Source organism: Myotis myotis, unplaced genomic scaffold, assembly GCF_014108235.1.
Source record: "Myotis myotis isolate mMyoMyo1 unplaced genomic scaffold, mMyoMyo1.p scaffold_m19_p_26, whole genome shotgun sequence".
Taxonomy (NCBI): Eukaryota; Metazoa; Chordata; class Mammalia; order Chiroptera; family Vespertilionidae; genus Myotis; species Myotis myotis.
Genome location: NW_023416331.1, coordinates 1,953,042 through 1,972,296, shown reverse-complemented (window position 1 = coordinate 1,972,296; position 19,255 = coordinate 1,953,042). Strand labels below are relative to the sequence as shown.

Genomic DNA, 19,255 nt, shown 5'->3' with positions numbered 1-19,255 from the left:
GGTTGGGACACCGCCCCCTGTCACACTCAAGGCAGGGTCGATGGGGAGGTTGCGGCACCACCCCGTCACGCACAGAGCAGGGCCCATCAGGGGGGTTGGGACTCCGTACCCTGTCACGCACAGAGCAGGGCCCATCAGGGGATTGGGGAGCTCCCCCCTGTCAGGCACGAGCAGGGCGGATCAGGGGCTTGGGGCGCCGCCCTCTATCACCCACAGAGCAGGGCCAATCAGGGGGTTGGGGCGCCGCCACTCTCACACTCAGGGCTGGGCCGATGGGGAGGTTATGGCTCTACCCCGTCACAGAGCAGGGCCCGTGGGGGGGGGGGGGGGAGGGGTTGGGGCACCGCACCCTGTCACACACAGAGCAGGGTCGATCAGGGGGTTGGGGCGCCGCACCCTGTCACACACAGAGCCGCAGGGCGATCAGGGGGTTCGGGAGCTCCCCCCTGTCATGCACAGAGCAGGGCTGATCAGAAGGTTGGGGTGCCTTCCCCTGTCACGAACAGAGCAGGGCGGATAGGGAGGTTGTAGCCCCGCCCCGTCACACACAGAGCCGCAGGGCGATCAGGGGGTTTGGGCGCTGCCCCGTCACACTAATCCCGGTGCCGGGAGGCCTCGCAGCTCCGCTGATCCCGGTGCTGGGAGGCATATTACCCTTTTACTATATAGGGTAGAGGCCTGGTGCATGGGTGGGTGCTGGCTGTTTTGCCCTGAAGGGTGTCCTGGATCAGGGTGGGGGTCCCCACTGGGGTGCCTGGCCAGCCTGGGTGAGGGGATGATGGCTGTTTGCAGCTGGTCACACACCCTTCAGGGTGGGGGTCCCCACTGGGGTGCCTGGCCAGTCTGGGTGAGGGGCTGAGGGCTGTTTTCAGGCTGGGGGTGACTGAAGCTCCCAACCGCTCCTTTTTTTCTCTTTTTTTCTTTTTTTATTCTGGGCCAGCTTTAGCTTTGAGGCTTGGCTCCAGCTTTTAGGCCTCTGCTGCTGAAAGTACGTTTCTGGCCTTTGCTTACAATGTTGCGATCCTGCTGGCTGAAGCCCAGCGGACTAAAGCAGGTTTCTGGGGTTTTGTTTAGCTTCTATATTTGTTACATAGTTGCTTAGAGTTGCAGCTCAGAGGCCTGCAGCGGCAGGCGGGGAACGTTGGAGTCCTCCGTCACTGAAGCAAGCAAGCCTCATGTTAGTTTTAAGCTGCCTGGCTGCCCGCCGCCATCTTGGCTGGCAGTTAATTTGCATATTGCCCTGATTAGCCAATGGGAAGGGTAGCGGTCGTACACAATTACCATGTTTCTCTTTTATTAGATAGGATGGCATGACAATCTAAACATACCTTTGCAAATATATCAAATCATTATGTTGCACGCCTTAAGCTACTAAAACATTGTATGTCAATTATATCTCAAAACTGAGGGGGAAAGATATATGTACAAGGATGTTCACTACAGCCTTCATTTAGTAAGACTTGGAAAGAACCTAAATGTGTACTCTAAATAAAATAGCTGAGCAAGTTATGTCTACAGAATAAAATAATAACACAGGCTTGAAAAAGAATGAGGTAGCTTAATATTGCTGAACTAAGACAGAAAATAGTATAAAGTACAAAAAGCCCAAACTGAAGACTGTCTACGTTTGAAATTTTTCATAATTAAGGGAGTGGGGGGGGCGGGGAATTAGGTATGTTGCCTTTTTCTAAGAAATCTGAACAGTTTAAACCTCTCCACCTGCACTGCTAATATAGCTATTTCTTCTATACGATTCATTAATTTCAAGCCATCTTCTAGCCTCCTTTCCTGATATAAAAACAATATTAAAAATATGTTTATAAATTTTCATCTCATTAAAAAAACCCATCTCATAATTCACTTTTTGCATCCCTTGGCATAAATCAGCATTACAACATTCATCACTCTCTCTGCAAAGCCAGGCTACCTTAGAATTGAGGCATTTAGTGAACTAGAACAAGTACTGCTGCTACAATTTCTAATGGCCCAATAGCAATGATGGAGTTAATAAATGTCATTTTCTCACGTTTAATCCTCTTCAATCATTGGCTACTGAAAAGAAAAGTGAGCAAAAGAACAGTGAAGAAAAAGTAGACCGCCTGTATTTAGCACGTGTGACCACAAATCTTTATAACTCGCACATCTGAATATTTTCTGCAAATACATAGTTTCTGGCTCCCAGGATGAGGCTAAACGCCGAGCACTGTTTGTAAAGAGCATCCCAACTTACACGGGCCACGTCGGGCCTCTGGCCACCGCCCTGGAGGGAACATCAGAACAGGTGCCTCCTTCAGTCCGACTCCGCAGCCAGGGGCGCGGGAGAGGAGGCGCGACCCTTCCGCACGGCAGGGCCCACTCCCGGCCCAGCTCCTCCCGCCCGCCGCCCTCCCCCTCCAGCCCCGGGCCCGCGCAGCTTCCGGCAGCAAGGCCGCCGCAACGCAGTCCGAGTCCACACAAGCACCATCGACTCGCGGAGGCTCGCGCGCAGCCCCAACACGGGAAAGGGAGCGGCCGCGGCTCGCGCGCAGCCGCGGGAGGAGCGAGGAGCTGGGACACAGGCGAGCAGCAGAGGCGCAGGGCCGCTCCCGCGGGGTTCCCCCTCCGGGGCACAAGATCACAGGGCGAGGGGCACGAAGCCCACGGCTGGGAGGATTTACTCCCAGGTGGTCAAGGCTAACCCTAACCCAGTCGGAAGTGACGTGTCCACTGAGACCTGCAGGTCCGCCCCGTAAATGGCCGCCGCAACTAGGCAGCTTCTCCCGGACTGGCCAGCCGAGGCAGGTGTAGCTCCAATCCGCGTCCGCCCGGCTCCGGCAGCTCCCTGCGCCACCCAGAACCAACCGAACCCAGCCCGAGCCGAGCCGGAGCCCAGCCCAGCGCAGCCGGGTGGGTCAGCTCACCGCCCGCGTCCGTCGGCGCCCGCGGGCACTGGGCCCCAGAGCTCAGCCACGCGCATGCGCGGCCCTCAGTCCAGGGGACTCCTCGGGCCGCCTGGGCGACCACGTTTCGGCCCCCTGCCCCTCCGGGTCCCTTCTCGCCGGGACTCCGGCCGGCGTCCCTCACCTCCGGCCTCCCGCCTTCCTCCGCCGCAGGCAGCGCCAGGCCAGCGGCCGCCAGCGGCCACCGGCTCCCAGACACGAGCCTCCAGGAGCGACTTCCGCTTCCGGCGAGTATTGTGTGTAGCGCTGCAGGCGGGGCGGGGGGGAGGAGGAAGGAGGCAGCGCTCCGGAGGCTCCGCGCCCCGCACTGCCGGATCCGAGGCCGGGAAGGTAGGTGCCGTCCCGCCGCTGGGCCCGGGCCCGGGGTCCGGCCCCGCACGCCGCGTCCCAGCGCCCGCGACCGCGTCGCCGGCCCGCACGTACCCTCAGCCGCCTCCACCCGCCTCGGGCCGGGGACGTTGGCCGCCCCGGCGACGTCAGCGCGTCCGGCGTTGCTTGGCTACCCCGCCGTGCCCCCTTCCCGCCGCCGCTCGCCTCCCCCGTGAAACTGACGTCGTCCCCGCGGGTCTCGGCTGCGCCCCGGCTGCGGGCACCCCACCTTCAGTCCTCTCCGCTCCTGGACACGCACCCCTCCCTCCCGGCCAACCTCTCCCCTCTCCAGCCCCGGCGCCTGACCGGCCGGGAGAAGATGGAGACGGGGGTAGGACCGAGCTGTGACCCACGCTCAGGAGGGGGTCGTCAGGTGGGGCCCCGGACAGTGTAGACGCAAATGAGGACGTGCCTGGAGTTGGCGCTTCGACAGACACGAGGAACAGGGAGAGAAAGGTCCAGCCCGGAGGCGCCGCGGCCCCAAGTCCTCGCCTCCTTCCCTCACCTCCCCGTGCTTTCCCACCCCCGTTGCAGCCCAGTCCCTCACTGCATGCAGTTGGGTCCGCCAGGGAGGAGGCCGCCCTGTGCTGGAGACCGGGGCCTTAGGTGGGGACGCTTCGCGGGCTGCACAGTCTCCTGGCCGAGGGAGGAATTGAGATTCGAATTAGTTACTACAAATTAAAGACCTCATGTGCGCCCTCAATGTATGCAGGCATGAGGGTCGTTATGAACCCAGTTCCCTCTCAACACAGGCCTACCCAATTGCTTTCCCTCTGTCCGGCCCCATGCAGGGAGGGGAGGTGGACAGGAGGGGTCACGAAGATAGAGAAATCAGCCAGTTCTTGGTGAAAGTGATGTTTTACCAGCAGAGGACCAGCCTTCTGCTTTAGAAACCTCTTTGATACACTTCTCATTCTTCGGAGGCTTCACTTGAGGGAGATTTTGATTGCCTCTTTACTTTTCTTCCCCAGCCATCCAATACCCATTAGCTGGACGCACAGTGTGTCCAAGGAATCCGTTATTGATAGCTGTTTCATAAGACTCCAGTCACTGCTGAATATTTAAAAGAGACTTTTCGGCCCTCTTTTCAAGAAGTTGAAGTTACTGGCCTGGGCTCAGTAATACACTCTTTAGTATAGTTGCCATGAATTTATCACTTTTCAGTAGTTCTAACTGTCCAAATGCACAAATAGAATCGGGATATTGTATAAATCATTTCATTCCAAGAGAAGGGCACACTTCCTCTAGAGCAGTGGCCGGCAAACTGCAGCTTGCGAGCCATATGCGGCTCTTTGGCCCCTTGAGTGTGGCTCTTCCACAAAATACCGCGTGCAGGCGCGCACGTACAGTGCGATTGAAACTTCGTGGCCCATGCGCAGAAGTTGGTATTTTGTGGAAGAGCCACACTCAAGGGGCCAAAGAGCCGCATGTGGCTTGCGAGCCACAGTTTGTCGACCACTGCCCTAGACTAATCTGATAAAAGGAAGAATCATATCGGACTTTCCTAAAAAGAAGAGATTGTTACCCTTGCCTAACTAATTCTGCTTATTATTATTTAAAAGAGAGAATAGTGGCAGAGAATCTGGCTTAGGCTCCAGTGGACTACTGCAATAAAATTCTGTGACGTTAAACTTTAAAATATATCTAATTTAAGAAATCTTAATATTTTGATTTTTATAGCACTGCACTTTCTCAAACTCCTTTTTCATCCGTTAGAAAAATATGTCAGACTAGGCATAGAACAGGGGTGGGGAACATCGGCCCATGGGCCATATAAGGCCTACAAAATCATTTGGTCTGGCCCTGTCAGGGCATTAGGTGTGAGTAAATTAACGGTTTGACAAATATAGCAGGCTAATTTTTTTTCTTTTATTGTTTCCCTTTTTTTAAAAAAAAATATATATATTTTATTGATTTTTTACAGAGAGGAAGGGAGAGAGATAGAGAGTTAGAAACATCGATGAGAGAGAAACATCGATCAGCTGCCTCCTGCACATCTCCTACTGGGGATATGCCCGCAACCCAGGTACATGCCCTTGACCGGAATCGAACCTGGGACCTTTCAGTCCGCAGGCCGACGCTCTATCCACTGAGCCAAACTGGTTTCGGCCCCCTTTTTTTTTTTAACAAGCTAATTTTTTTTTTTATGTGCCTCAGGCATGAAACAGCTCTGGCCACCGACACAGGCATCAAGCTAGGATGAACTAAGGACTGTACATCTGCTTTGCCCCTGACTGAACAAGCTAATTTTTAAGTTGATAATTTTGTATGGCCCACAAATGATGTTATAAATATCCAAATGGCCCTTGGCAGAAAAAGATTCCCCACCCCCAGTCTAGAAAATTGGTTTTACAATACAAGTGGGATGAGCCTGGATCAGTAGTATGTTGGACTACAGTTAGAGGAAGCCTCTGTTTCTAACAAGGGAAAGCAGAGGCAAAAGACAAAAGAGATGGGGAGGTGGGGAGGAATAATCAGTTTGCTGCATAGGAAAAAACATTAGATTGATGGCTGGGAGTCACAAGTTTTGGAGCTAGAGAAACAAAAGGGAGGTTGAATCTAATGGAAGAAAAGATGTAAAATACCAACGTGGGGCTAAACTAGAATTAGGGTTTTACATGTGGGTAAATGTTGGGGCAGGGATGCAGAAAAAGAAAGATTTAAACCTCCAACTAACATTTTTCTCTGCCTCCTTCCTATCCTTAAGTTAAATAATGGCAGAGACGAGTCTGTTAGAGGCTGGGGCCTCTGCAGCATCCACAGCCGCAGCTCTGGAGAACTTACAGGTGGAGGCCAGCTGCTCTGTGTGCCTGGAGTACCTGAAGGAGCCTGTCATCATTGAGTGTGGGCACAACTTCTGCAAAGCTTGCATCACCCGCTGGTGGGAGGACCTAGAGAGGGACTTTCCTTGTCCAGTCTGTCGAAAGACCTCCCGGTACCGCAGTCTCCGGCCTAATCGTCAACTAGGCAGTATGGTGGAAATTGCCAAGCAGCTCCAAGCTGTCAAGCGGAAGATCCGGGATGAGAGCCTCTGCCCTCAGCATCATGAGGCCCTCAGCCTCTTCTGCTATGAGGACCAGGAGGCTGTATGTTTGATATGTGCAATTTCCCACACCCATCGGGCCCACAATGTCGCACCACTGGACGACGCCACACAGGAGTACAAGGTGGGGAACCAGACACATGAAGTCAACGTGGGGCAAAGGGAGGAATACAGTAGAGGGAGGCTCTCTTGGTAGAGGATCGTAAGCTCCTGAGAGCAAGACTGTGTCTGGGTCTCACTCTGTAGTTCCCTCTAAGGTGCATACACAGGGGACACAAAGTACATCTGCCCAGTTATCCCCAAGCATGAAGAACAGTGGTGAGGAGTACCCCAAAATTTCTCTCTGACCTTTCTAACACATTTGAGCATGAGGGATCTTGGACTATAACATCCTATATAATAAAGAGGTAATATGCAAATTAATCCTCATCCCCTCACAAGATGGTTGCCTACGACTGGACAAGCAGGCTGCGTGGAGCGACCAGGCCAGTAGGGGGGCTAGTGGGGGAGGGATGACCAAACAACTGAACAGCAGGCTGCATGGGGTAACCAGACCAGCAGGGGGGTTAGTGAGGGGCGACCAGGCTGGCAGGGGGGAGGGCAGTTGGGGGCAACCAGGCCAGCAAGGGGGGCAGTTGGGGGTGACCAGACCAGCAGGGGGGACAGTTGGGGGCGATTAGGCTGGCAGGGGGAGCAGTGAGGGGCGACTAGGCTGGTGGGGGGGGGCAGTTGGGGGTGACCAGGCCGGCGCGGGGGGCAGTAAGAGTTGCCAGGCCGGCAGGGAGGGCATTTAGGAGCAACCAGGCTGGCAGGGAGGGGGCAGTTAGGGGCAATCAGGCTGGCATGCAGAGGCAGTGAGGGGTGATCAGGCCGGTGGCGGGGGGGGGATAGTTAGGGGCAACCAGGCAGGCAGGCAGGTGAGAAATTAGGAGCCAGCAGTCCAGGATTGTGAGAGGGATGTCCGACGGCCGGTTTAGGCCCAATCCGGCCGTCGGACATCCCCCAGGGGGTTCCGGGTTGGAGAGAGTGCAGGTTGGGCTGAGGGGACACCCGCCCCCCCACACACACACAAATTTCGTGCACCAGGCTTCTACTCTATATATATAAAAGCCTAAGCCACCGTTTGACCATTCAACCGGTAGCTATGATGCACACTGACCACCAGGGGGCAGATGTTCAATGCACAGGCATGGAAACATGGAACAGACTAATGAATCTCAGAGGGGAGGAGGGGAGGCAGAAAGAGATTAAGCAAAGGTCTTATATGCATGCTAGAGGCCCAATGCGCGGATTCATGCACCAGTGGGGTCCCTCGGCCTGGCCTGCGGGGATCAGGCCGAAACCGGCTCTCCGACATCCCCCAAGGGGTCCCGGATTGCAAGAGGATGCAGGCCAGGCCAAGGGCCTCTAGTATTTCTCATAATGAATGAGAACACATAGAGAAGATCCATGTTAGGAAGAACTGAAAAGTGGTCTGGTTTCCTCATTCTGTCCCCTGCTCAGAGTATCCTTTCCTTTCCCATTGGTACTGGGAAGACTGTCATTTCCGTTTAGACTGAACCAGTCTGTTGTTTGCATCTTCCCCAGATAATGGATAACATGACATCTGGTTTAAATTATTGCTGGGACAGAGAGTAAATGTTTGAGTAACAGAAATTAGAGCTGCTAATGTCTTAGCACTTTATCAAGTAGTTTAATTAATTATGTTAATAAAATCCTAATAAAGAGGGAATATGCTAATTGACCCTCGCGCCCACAGCCAATAAGGAGGGAATATGCTAATTGACTGTCCCACCCTCAAAGATAGCAACGCCCAGTCCACTCAGCCGCATGCCTGCCTCCGGAGTCCCCCAATCCCCTCAGCTGACCAGGGCCGGCCTAAGGCACAGGAAAGCCTCAGATGGCGGCTGCCCAGCCACCCAGGGCCGCCCAAGGTGTAGGCAAGCCTCGGATGGCAGCTGCCTGGCCACCCAAGGCTCAGGTAACTAGGGCCAGCCGAGGTGCTGCCGGCAGTGGCAGCAGCAGAGGTGTGATGGGGTGCCGCCTTCCCTGATCGCCGAGTCGCCTCCCGCCCCTGAGGACTCCTGGACTGTGAGAGGGGGCAGGCTGGCTGAGGGACCCCCCCCTCCAGTGCATGAATTTTCATGCACCGGGCCTTTAGTCTTGGAAATAAGATTTAAGGTTGTTTATAAGTAAGATTTCATATTTTCAGGTGGTTAGAGTTGAATGGAAATGCAAGTTTAAAGACGGACATCAGGGTCCAGAAGGTCACTTTGACAGTGATAGGAGTTACTTGAGTTAGAAGGTGGATGGGGTTGGTGACTGCTGGACCACTGAGGTTCAGTGAGAGGACATTTACCCCCGTGTAAGACCCTAATTCTAGATTTAGTCCCACATTGGTATTTTACATCTTCTCTTCTGCTAGATAGGAAAAAAAATTGGTGAGTAAGGAGGGTGATAGAGACAGGCTGGTGGCAGGAAGAGAGAACTGTAAGAAGTTAACATCACAAGTGACAGGCAAGGGAGGAAATTGGCTCAAGAGCTGGTGAGATGGGTAGGATGCAAACAAATGGTTTAAAACAAATGGGTTAACTTCTGAATGTAGGCTATGCCAGCCAATCTCAGATGCCACCTCTCCCACTTCCTACCCTCAGGAAAAACTGCAGAAGTGCCTGGCGCCTCTGGAGCAGAAGCTGCAAGAGATCACCCGCTGTAAGTCCTCAGAGGAGCAGAAGCCTGCAGAGCTCAAGGTAAAGGCAGGCAGTGAGCCAAGCATTAGCACATTATTTAATCTACCCGTTCTGATTCATTAGAAAAATGGTGATATTTTCTTAGGCTTGATTGTCTTTAGACATTGTACTTATATTACTTGTCATGAATTAAGTATTGAGGAGGAGGCTGGAAGAGGTAAAGGACAGGCGGAATGTCTTACACCTGGCGAGTTCAGAGGGTTCGTGCCTGTTGGTCTCCTGTGCTGTGTACAGCAGGGAGGAGGCTGCTCTGCTGAGTGTGCAGGGGTCGGACTTTCTTAGAGGGATGGAGGAGAGGAGAATTTGGAAGGTTCACTCCGGAGACAGGGAGAAGGAACTGACCAAGAACTCCCAGAAGAACTGTCCAATGACATTCTGTTAACTCCAGTGAGCTCGGGAATGACAGGTGTGTTCCGGGATGCTCTTCCTCTTTCCTTCCTCTACCTGCAGAACCCTGTCCATGGTCGGGCAGCGGGAAAGGCACTTTCTGTGCAGCTTTTCCCGACCCTTCAGAACTTAGCTTTCTTCCTTTTCATATATTCCGGCATCTCCTTCAGAGCACCACCATGTTTGCAGCATGGTGTTTTTGTTTCTGTCTTATTTCTTCTAATGGTCAGTGAATAAGTATTAATAGTAGCAGTAATAACTAGTATTTATTGAATTCTGTACATTAATTCATTAGATATTCATGACATTCCAAGCTTACAGAATTGTATTAGGTCTTAGGGTTCTGCCCTGGTTGGAATCCTGAATTCAACTAGACTTGGCACAAGGGGGACATAGAGAAGCCAGAAGTCCCAGCGGTCATCTTTGGCAAGCGGGAACTCAGTTCCTAGTTACACACACTCCCCCTCCCCAAGTGTACACAGGTGGGAACAGCTTGGATAGTCCAAGGCTAATCCAAGATCACACAACCAGTTTGTAGCAAAGCTAGGGATACTAGTTCTGCATGAGTCAATAAATATTTCTTAAGCTTCCAGTAAAGGTCAAACCATGTATTTGACACTGGGAAACAATGATGAACAGCCCTGCCCTTCTTGATCTTACAGTCAAGTAGCAAAATAATGACATGGTATAAAAAGCATAGGTGCCAGTTCACGAGGGGACAACACAGAAATTTGACCTCATTAAAGGATGCCAGAAGAAATAATGAGCTTTTGGTATCACCAGAAATTAAACACATATTTGAAAATAGTAGAAACAGTAATTTCTTAACAATGACATTTCAACAGAAAGCAAGTATTGATACCTTAGTCCTTTATACATTTTAACAAAGTAAGCATTTGATTTTTGTTGTTGTTAAACCTTACCTGAGGATATTTTTCCCATTGATTTTTAGAGAGAGTGGAAGGGAGGGAGGGAAGGAGGAGGAGAGAGAGAGATAGAAACATCGATGTAGGAGAGACACATGGATTGATTGCCTCCCGCAAGCGCCCCAACCAGGGTCAGAGATCGAACCTGCAACCCAGGTATGTGTCCTTGACTGGGAATCAAACTGGAAACCCTTCAGTGTGTGGGCCAATGATCCTCTAACCACTGAACACACCAGCGGGGCTGAAATTTTTTTTAATTGAACTAATTTTGATTGCAAAGGTGGGTTTAAAAAAAAAAATTCTTGCCCTAACTTGTTTGACTCAGGGGATAGAGCATCAGTCTGCAGACTGAAGGGTCCCAGGTTTGATTCCTGTCAAGGGCACATGCCTGGGTTGTGGGCTCAATCCCCAATAGAGGGCGTGCAGGAGGCAGCCAATTAGTGATTCTCTCATGTTTCTATCTCTCTCCCTCTCCCTTCCTCTCTGAAATCAATAAAAATATATTTTTAAAACGTTCTTTGATCTTTTGAAAGGCTCCAGAGAAACTTAAAATAGGTGAAAACGAAGCTTCTTCCCAGTCATTAACTTCCCTCTTCCTGTTGATCCTCTTCCTAAAGGTAAAGGATCGAGAGGTGAACAAAAATTTTAAAACCTTCAAAATACATAAACAGAACTGTGGTTTTTACAGATGTAAGCTACCATTTCAATGGTTTCAGAAACTATCACTAGCCTTTCTTTTTCTTAAATTCTCACCTGAGGATATTTTTTCTATTGATTTTCCGACAGAGTGGAAGGGAAGGAGTGGGGGGAAGAGAGAGAGAGAGAGAGAGAGAGAGAGAGAGAGAGAGAGAGGGAGAGAGGAGAGAGAAATGAGATGAGAGAGACACATGATTGGTTGCCTCCCACACAGTCAAACCCAAAACTGCATGATCAAACCCAACACCAAGGTACATGCCCTCAACCCTTCAGTCCATGGGCCAACACTAACCACTGAGCAACTGGGCAGGGCATCAACCTTTCTGTAGTGACCATTTGAGTTCTCCTTCCTCCTCCCTCATCCATCTCCACCTCCAGAATCAGACCCAGTGCCCTTTTATTTTATTTTTTAAATATTTATTGTTGAAACGATTACATATGTTCCCCTTTTTCCCCCATCGACCCCCTCCAACCCACCCATGGCCTCCACCCCAGGCCCTCACCACCCCACTGTCTGTGCCCATGGGTTATGCATATATGCATACAAGGTCTTTGATTGATTACCTCCCACCCACCCACCCTCCCTTGCCTTCCCTCCAAGATGACCCAATGCCCTTTTAAAACTAATGTGTTAGGGTGACGAAGGCCTGGGGTGGGGTGGGACCCGGGTAGAGGGAAAAAGAGGGACATCTGTAATAATCTCAACGATAAAGATTAAAGAAATAATAATAATAATTTGTAATTAACAATGCTGAAATGATAATTATTCATAAAATAATCTATCTACATAATTTTAAAAAGAAACTGTCATGCAGATTAGGCCGGGACGCCATAACGGTTCACAACCAGACTGGAGGAGGCTGAGTGGGCAGGTGAGGCCCAGAGCGGAGACAGACAGAGACAGGGCCAACAAGCTGCCGCACCGGCTGGGGCTGGCCCCCGGGAGCCGGAGCAGACACAGACAGGGGCAGGGGGCCGGCCCGAGCACAGGCCCGGAGAGGAGACGGTGGGCCCGCCTCCCGCGGAAGCAACTCAGCTCCCTCCTGGCTCCCTCCCGGCTCCCATGGGCGCCAGTGGCTGACTTCCGCCTCCTGCAGAAGCCACACGGCCCCATGGAAGCAGCGCGGCTCCCAGCGGCGCACAGCGGTTCCCTCCGGCCCCCACGGAAGCGGCGGGCGGCCTACTGTGTGCGATATCGCGCGATGGGCTACTAGTATTAGTATAATATAATACAAAAAAAGAAAAGTGACGTGTAATGAAACCTGCTGTGTAATATTTAAACATGAGTACCCTGAAAGACACTGCAGTATAGCTTTGTCCTTTCACCTACGTGATATCACAACAATGCCACAAATGCGAATTCAGGCTGAGGTCATTGTGAGCCATGTTGACTCAAATACCACAAGCACTTAGCTCTTGGTGACATAATATCTCAAAATGATATTCCAAATATAATTTCACACCCTCTTTAAGAACCACTGCACTGCAAATACAGAGTGAAAAAAGAGAAGGGACTATGGGGTTATATGAAGGAGAACTATTTTGCTACCTGTTTATCAGTTATGAATTCTAAATTCCACCCATTCATCACCCCTAAACACACACCCAGGCTGTGCTTTATGTGAAGGTATGTGTTGTGGGAATGTGGGTTTTTGTGTGTGTGTGTGTTTTTTACGATATTTTTATTGATTTCAGAGGGAGGAATGGAGAGGGAAAGAGAGATAGAAACATTAATGATGAAAGAGAATCATTGATTGGCTGCCTCCTGCACGCCCCCTCTGGGAATCAAGCCCACAGTCTGGGCACGTGCCCTTGACCGGAATCGAACCCGGAACCCTTCAGTCTGCAGGCCGATGCTCTGTCCACTGAACCAAACGGGCCAGGGCGTGGGAATGTGTTTTGTTCCATGTGGTTCTGCAAGGGCAGCAGTGAAATGGGAGCAGCGGCCGCTACCCCACTGGAGCTCATCAGCCTCTCCTGGAAGCAGGCCTGGGAGGCCACCCAGGCTCCAGGGCCACTGCAGTCACCACAGCCCTGCCTTTCAGTCCCAGCCACTTCCTCCTTCCACAGTCCTGTCTCTGCTTCTCACCTTGCTCCCTTTGTGTGGGGTGATTCCTCCCCGCCAGCCACATGACGCTGGGAGCAGCCTTCTTTGGGGAGATCGCTTCTCGTTGCAGTGAAAGTACAGAGGTGGGATGTGCTTGCTGATAACCCTCAGAAAGGATTGTGGCTGGTGTTTGAACCCTATATTAGCAAGTTCCCGGAATGCGAAAGGTTCAAGTCTATGTGCTGGCTGAGAGAAAGCATGTTTCAAATTTTAAGCAACTCATTTACTAAGAAACTTTGGAACTTGTTCCTGGGACGGCAGTTATCAAGTCTCAGAAATGACTTGAAACTGTTTCAGGTTCAGCCTGAAGTCTATATATTTGTTACAGCCCGTTACTAGAATCTTACTGATTCTTTTTCAGTTAATTCTATCTGATCGTATTTTTATCAGGTAGCTATCTTGCAACATACAAATGATGACAGTCATATCGCTTAACCTTTGTATTTTCCTTTTCTTTATTTTTTTAAATATTTTTTTATTTCAGAGAGGAAGGACGGGGAGAGAGAGAGAGAAACATCAGTGATGAGACAAAATAATCGACTGGCTGCCTCCTGCACGCCCCTACTGGGGGCCCTTGACCAGAATCAAACCGGCAGCCTTCAGTCCACAGGTCGACACGCTCTATCTGCTGAGCCAAACTGGCTGGGGCTGTATTTTCCTTTCTTAACGAATTACAATAGCTAGAACTTTATCATCAGATATTTCTGATATCTGAAATAGTTTGTCATTATATTATTGAGTTCTTATGTCTTGAATTATTTTCCCTAAAACATAAAAGCATGGCTTTTTAGAAATTAATGTAATTTAAGAAAATTAAAACTTTTAAACATTGATTTTTATCTTACACTGGTCTTCACTCCCAAGTCCTCAGCGGGATAGAGCTATTCTTTATAGAAGGAACTGACAGTGGAGAGAAACAAGTGTCCCGTTAAACTGTTTGTAATGACACTGGAATTCATACGCATGGTCGGTAGGGAAAGGGACGCTGTGCCCACTGGCCCTGCTCAATAAGCAGCACTCTCCCTCTTTTCTCAGAGGCTGGTGGAGAGTCGCCGACAGCAGATCCTGACGGAATTTGAAGAGCTGCACAGGCGGCTGGATGAAGAGCAGCAGACGTTGCTGTCGCGACTGGAGGAGGAGGAGCAGGACATTCTGCAGCGCCTCCGAGAAAATGCTGCGCACCTGGGAGACAGGCGCCGCGACCTGGCCCACCTGGCCGCTGAGGTGGAGGGCAAGTGCTTGCAGTCGGGCTTCGAGATGCTTAAGGTTCGACCTTTGCTCCTGCGTGGCCCCTCAGGTCGGGCACAGCCTAGCTTTGCACAGGCTGTTTTGTCAGCCCGGAGTGCTCACTCCTCTGCTCTGCTTCTTTAAACCCAGTTCTTCTAGACATAATCAAAGGATCTATTTCTACAGAAAAGCTCCTCTGATTTCTCCCATTTCCTTCTAATCATTTTTGTGTTCTTATGTCTTGTCAACAATTATGTGCGTAATTTGTACCAAAGAAAGAATCCACTCTTTTGAGAGGAGGGAAATCTAGTCTGAATTTGTGGGGGGAAAACTGTGCATTAAAAAAGTGTGTAAATGCAGTTACTTTGAAGTCCTAGAATTTGATTTACCTAGTGCTAAAAAAGAATAGAAACCGCCCCACTGGTGTCGCTCAGTGGTTAGGCATCGACCTATGATCCAGGAAGTCATGGATTGATTCCCGGTCAGGGCAATACCCAGGTTGTGGGCTCAATCCCCAGTAGGAGGCATGCAGGAGGCAGCCAATTGATGTTTCTCTCTCAACATTGATATTTCTCTCTCTCCCTTTCCCTTCCTCAAAATCAATAAAAACATCTTTTTAAAAAAAAAAAAAATAGAAACCTAGTTTGAAGGACACTTAAAATGTATTAAAAAATACATTGTTTTTGATTTGTAAACATCTCAAAAATGTTTGAAATCATTTGTTTTCTTAAGGAGATGCATGGTGTTAGCAGGGCTGTAGGAAACATGTTTCTTACCTTAGAGATCAGACCAGCAGCATTGGATTCAGCGAGGCGCCGTTGCACATTGATCTGCATGCTGATGTACTCCTTGGTGTTTATTCTCATGTCCTTTCATGTATGTGTGTTCTGCCTTCCACATTAAACTGGGAAATCCTAGGGGCAGAGATTTGTCTTCTTTGTCTTCTGGACCCCAAGTATTCGCAAATCAGGATTGGCACACAGTTATTAGTGTTTATTAACCAATACCAAACGGGGGATACCAACCCATAGTGGGAAGTAGGACCTACTCCTCTACCACCAGTCTGGAGCTATCTGCACTATCCTCAAGGAGACAGGTGTTGTGGTTGGTACTTGGGGGACAGAGTGAAGAGCAGACACAATCCCTGCACCCTGCATTGAGCTCCCAGTGTCCTTGAGAAGCAAAGACAAACATACAAGAAACCATTTGGAAGGAATAGAAATTGCCAAGCTTCGTGATGACCAGAAGTTGAAAGTGAGGAGGAAGTTGGGAGAGATGCACTCAGGCCCTCTGGAGCTCTTCTCCTTGCATTGCAGCCTCCATTTGCCCTGTTTCTGTTTTAGAGATCTGGAACTTTTGGGAGGAGGGGGACCCTTTTGCCTGTAGGACCCTTGACTACCAGGACCAATACTGCTTTCTTTTCTCCTTCCCTCTAGGATGTCAAAAGTACCCTGGAAAAGTAAGTGATTCCTGCAACTCTTTAAGTGAGTTAGATCTTGGCTTAGAGGCTTACAGTACAGTAAGGAGTTGGGGGAATAAGATGGGAAAGTCATGCAGCTTCTGGGTCGGATATGGGAAAGGGTTATGCATCCATGAAGCCAGTTAGAGAGCAAATCATGGGGAATAGTAGCCCTTTGAGCATCAGGACTTCCTTGTTAAGGAAGCTACCAAAATCATGTAGAACCAGGTTCTACCTGTGCCTGGATGTAGAATTGTGTCCAAACAAGATGGAAGAAGGAAAGGGTTGGGAGGGGGAAGGGTAATTACCCATTTGCATGAAATATAACAGATACCTCCAGAAAGTTCTGAGGCTCGTTTTAAGGATTTGTCCAGGGGACCATATGGCTCTCCACAGATTGGCAAAAGACAGCAATACACAAGTGCTTGTCCTCAGGGAGGAGGGAGGAGTGGGAGGATGGAGCTTCCCTGTGACCTGCCCTTTCTTCCCCTGTCTCCCTGCCCCTCCTAGATGTGAAAAGGTGAAGACCATGGAGGTGACTTCAGTATCCATACAGCTTGAAAAGAACTTCAGCAGTTTCCCCCGACAGTACTTTGCCCTAAGGAAAATCCTTAAACAGCTAATTGGTGAGTTGTTCCCAAAAGGAAAAGAGCAGAGGGAGTCAGCAGAGAGCAGCAAGTCTTCCCGTGGGCTCAGTTACCCTGTCTGTCATTTTCCCCGCCCACACCCACCCACACCCAGCCCTCTCCCTGGCTTTCGGTCACTCTGAGTCACAGCACTCGTAGTGAAAAGCCTCGCTGTCATCTAATCTTAGGCCCACACTTTTCTGAACAGGGGCCCAGAAAGGTTAAATAATTTGCCTAAAATTGGTCCACTCTAGAGAGTGAAGGGAATGTCATTCATTTTTACTCAGAGAAAATAGTCATAAACCAGGACGGTTCCAAGAAAACGGGTATCAGGTCACCCTGCCCCTAGACCTGACAATGGTGTCTTCTCTGTATCCTTCTTCACATACGCTTTCCGTTCTTTCTGGCCCTTGAACTGTGCCTGGTGCTTCTCTGCACTGTGAGATGATGATTATGTCGGGGGCTGTGGATGGAGGACCAGGCAGGAGGAGTCTAACCCACCAGCCCTTGCAAAGGCAAGAGCAAGTTAGTCACCTGCTTCTTTAGGGCGGGTGAGACGTGAAGCAGTATTCCCTCCCCTCCCTTAGGTGACACCATGGATGGAGAAAGTTAACCAAACCACAGTGTTCTGGGGGCCTTTAAGGGAACAGGCTCTGTAAGGCAGGCTGGAAGACTGAGGCAGGGGCGTTGAGCTATTCCCGTCCTCATCTAGCTCCCCACTCTGGCTTCTCCCGCCAGCGGATGTGACCCTGGACCCTGAGACTGCTCATCCTAACCTAGTCCTGTCGGAGGATCGTAAGAGCGTCAAGTTTGTGGAGACAAGACTCCGGGACCTACCTGACACACCACGGCGCTTCACCTTCTACCCTTGCGTCCTGGCTACTGAGGGCTTTACCTCAGGCCGACACTACTGGGAGGTGGAGGTGGGCGACAAGACCCACTGGGCAGTGGGTGTGTGCCGGGACTCTGTGAGCCGAAAGGGCGAGCTGACCCCACTGCCTGAGACTGGCTACTGGCGGGTGCGACTGTGGAACGGAGACAAATATGCAGCCACTACCACGCCTTTTACTCCTTTGCACATCAAGGTGAAACCCAAGCGGGTGGGCATATTCCTAGACTATGAGGCCGGCACACTGTCTTTTTACAATGTCACAGACCGCTCCCATATCTACACCTTCACTGATACTTTTACTGAGAAACTATGGCCCCTCTTCTACCCAGGCATCCGGGCTGGAAGGAAGAATGCTGCACCACTTACCATCAGGCCCCCGACAGATTGGGAGTGACAGGGAGGGATGAGGCAGGATCAAGAGCTATGGGCCTTCCTTCCTGTGACCTGCTGGAGCAGCTTCGCGTCTGCCTGTTCCCGTCCTGAACCATCTGGGAGAAGCGCCTGGGTTTCTAGAGTGGTTTATGTGGAAGCGTAGGTAGGACTGGTCTGGGGTGAGAGCACAGCTATGTCTCCTGTCGGGTGGGGAGTAGGTTCCCAGGGACTCTCCCCTGAAGCCCATCAGGTTTTCTGTTGCACAGGATGGGTAGGGAAGGGAGGAGGGGCTTTTCCAGAAGCAAAAAGTCTGGGAGGGTATGACATACTCAAACCAGAGGAGGAAACAGAAGCCCCTGTGCATTTTTCAGGGGCTCTGACGCAGAATAGTTATGTTTCTTGAGGAAGAGCATAGAGGCATGTAAACCTCTAGATTGAAATAAAAATGAATGACAGTTGCTCTCATGGATCTAGGAGTTGAGGACCCACAAGAGCAAAGATTTTTTTGCGGTCAAAGATTGGGCATCAAGAGGTTAGAAAGAAGGTCCAGGAAGGGGCTACAGGAGCAGATCCCTAGGTTCTAATGAAGGAGGGGGTTTCTCTGGTCATCTATTCCCAGCGTAAGGCTGCCATTATGAGTTGGCTTGGCCAGAGGTAGCAACGTGGGGAGGAGAGGGTGAGAAGGAGGAAGCGGAGGGCCCAGGCTCCTGTCTCAGCCTTCAGCAGAGCTGGCTTATTGCCTGCCTCCTTAGAGTCAATCGTCTCTGAGAAGTTGGTCACCTTGTTCTTCAGGGATGAGTTGCCAGAGATCCTGCAAGACAGTCTGCCCTTTTACTGCTTTCCCAAGGGAACTTGGGAAGGCGAGAATCCGGTATTGGCGGAAAGAGAACAATATTTCTATCCAAAGCTCTTGCCTTAAGGAATGTTACTAAATAGTTACTCCCAAGTTGTCAGCTTTCTTACCTGGATCAAGTGTCTAAGCCAGAAAAGGAGAGAGGGAATAGAGTCTTCCTCACCCTGAGGAAAGGGTAGAAGAGGGTGGTGTGTGTAGGGAAGGACCAGATTGGCAGCTTCCTTGTGCCTGCGCGCACCTGGCCTGGAACTAGTGTTCCCGGAGCCAGTCTTTGCTTGTTGGCTGCCATCCCTCACTGTTTGCCATTTCCCCATCAGAGAATGTACGTCATTTAATGTTAGGCCAAAATAATCCATAGGGTACATGTCAAAAGAGGTAAAGCGATGCATGCCAGACCAAATCGACACGACTTGAGCCATCTGCTGTTCAGGTAATGGGGTTCACAGAAGGTTAGTGAGGGCATTTCAGTTCCTCCAACCACCTCAACAGGACTCTGTCCAGATTCTCCTCTTACCTTTGTGCCTTGACTGTGGTTCTTTGTGGCAAGATGCTTTGGTTGGTAAACAATATGGAACAAAGGATCCACTGACGTGATCTCTGTGCTGTGTG

The 19,255-nt window shown here is 50.6% G+C and overlaps 2 protein-coding genes across 3 annotated transcripts in view; one reads left to right on the top strand and one right to left on the bottom strand.

Moving 5' to 3' along the window:
• TRIM26 (tripartite motif containing 26) overlaps window positions 1-3,132 on the bottom strand; it is a 100,829-nt gene extending 97,697 nt beyond the window's left edge. The window contains exon 1 of the mRNA XM_036356532.1: window positions 3,064-3,132. The gene's annotated coding sequence lies outside the window, so the exon portion shown is untranslated. The remainder of the gene's footprint in view (window positions 1-3,063) is intronic.
• Window positions 2,554-19,240, top strand: LOC118679598 (E3 ubiquitin-protein ligase TRIM39). 2 transcript variants are annotated; one of them, XM_036356541.1, is made up of 7 exons: window positions 2,554-2,886; window positions 6,016-6,475; window positions 9,006-9,101; window positions 14,253-14,483; window positions 15,881-15,903; window positions 16,414-16,529; window positions 17,268-19,240. In XM_036356541.1, exons 2-7 carry the CDS (start codon window positions 6,023-6,025, stop codon window positions 17,813-17,815), a joined length of 1,467 nt encoding a protein of 488 aa, XP_036212434.1. In that variant the 5' UTR covers window positions 2,554-2,886; window positions 6,016-6,022; the 3' UTR covers window positions 17,816-19,240. The 2 variants fall into 2 exon arrangements, with proteins under 2 accessions (XP_036212434.1, XP_036212433.1); XM_036356540.1 differs by having other exon boundaries at window positions 2,554-3,269.
• The last annotated feature ends 15 nt before the right edge of the window (window positions 19,241-19,255 follow it).

Bases quoted from the DNA above. Each gene is read 5' to 3' on its own strand.
- LOC118679598 (XM_036356541.1), top strand. From the start codon at position 6,023: ATGGCAGAGACGAGTCTGTTAGAGGCTGGGGCCTCTGCAGCATCCACA. The intron at 9,102-14,252 runs GTAAAGGCAGGC...CTCTTTTCTCAG, and splicing joins AGAAGCCTGCAGAGCTCAAG to AGGCTGGTGGAGAGTCGCCG. The intron at 14,484-15,880 runs GTTCGACCTTTG...CCTTCCCTCTAG, and splicing joins CGGGCTTCGAGATGCTTAAG to GATGTCAAAAGTACCCTGGA.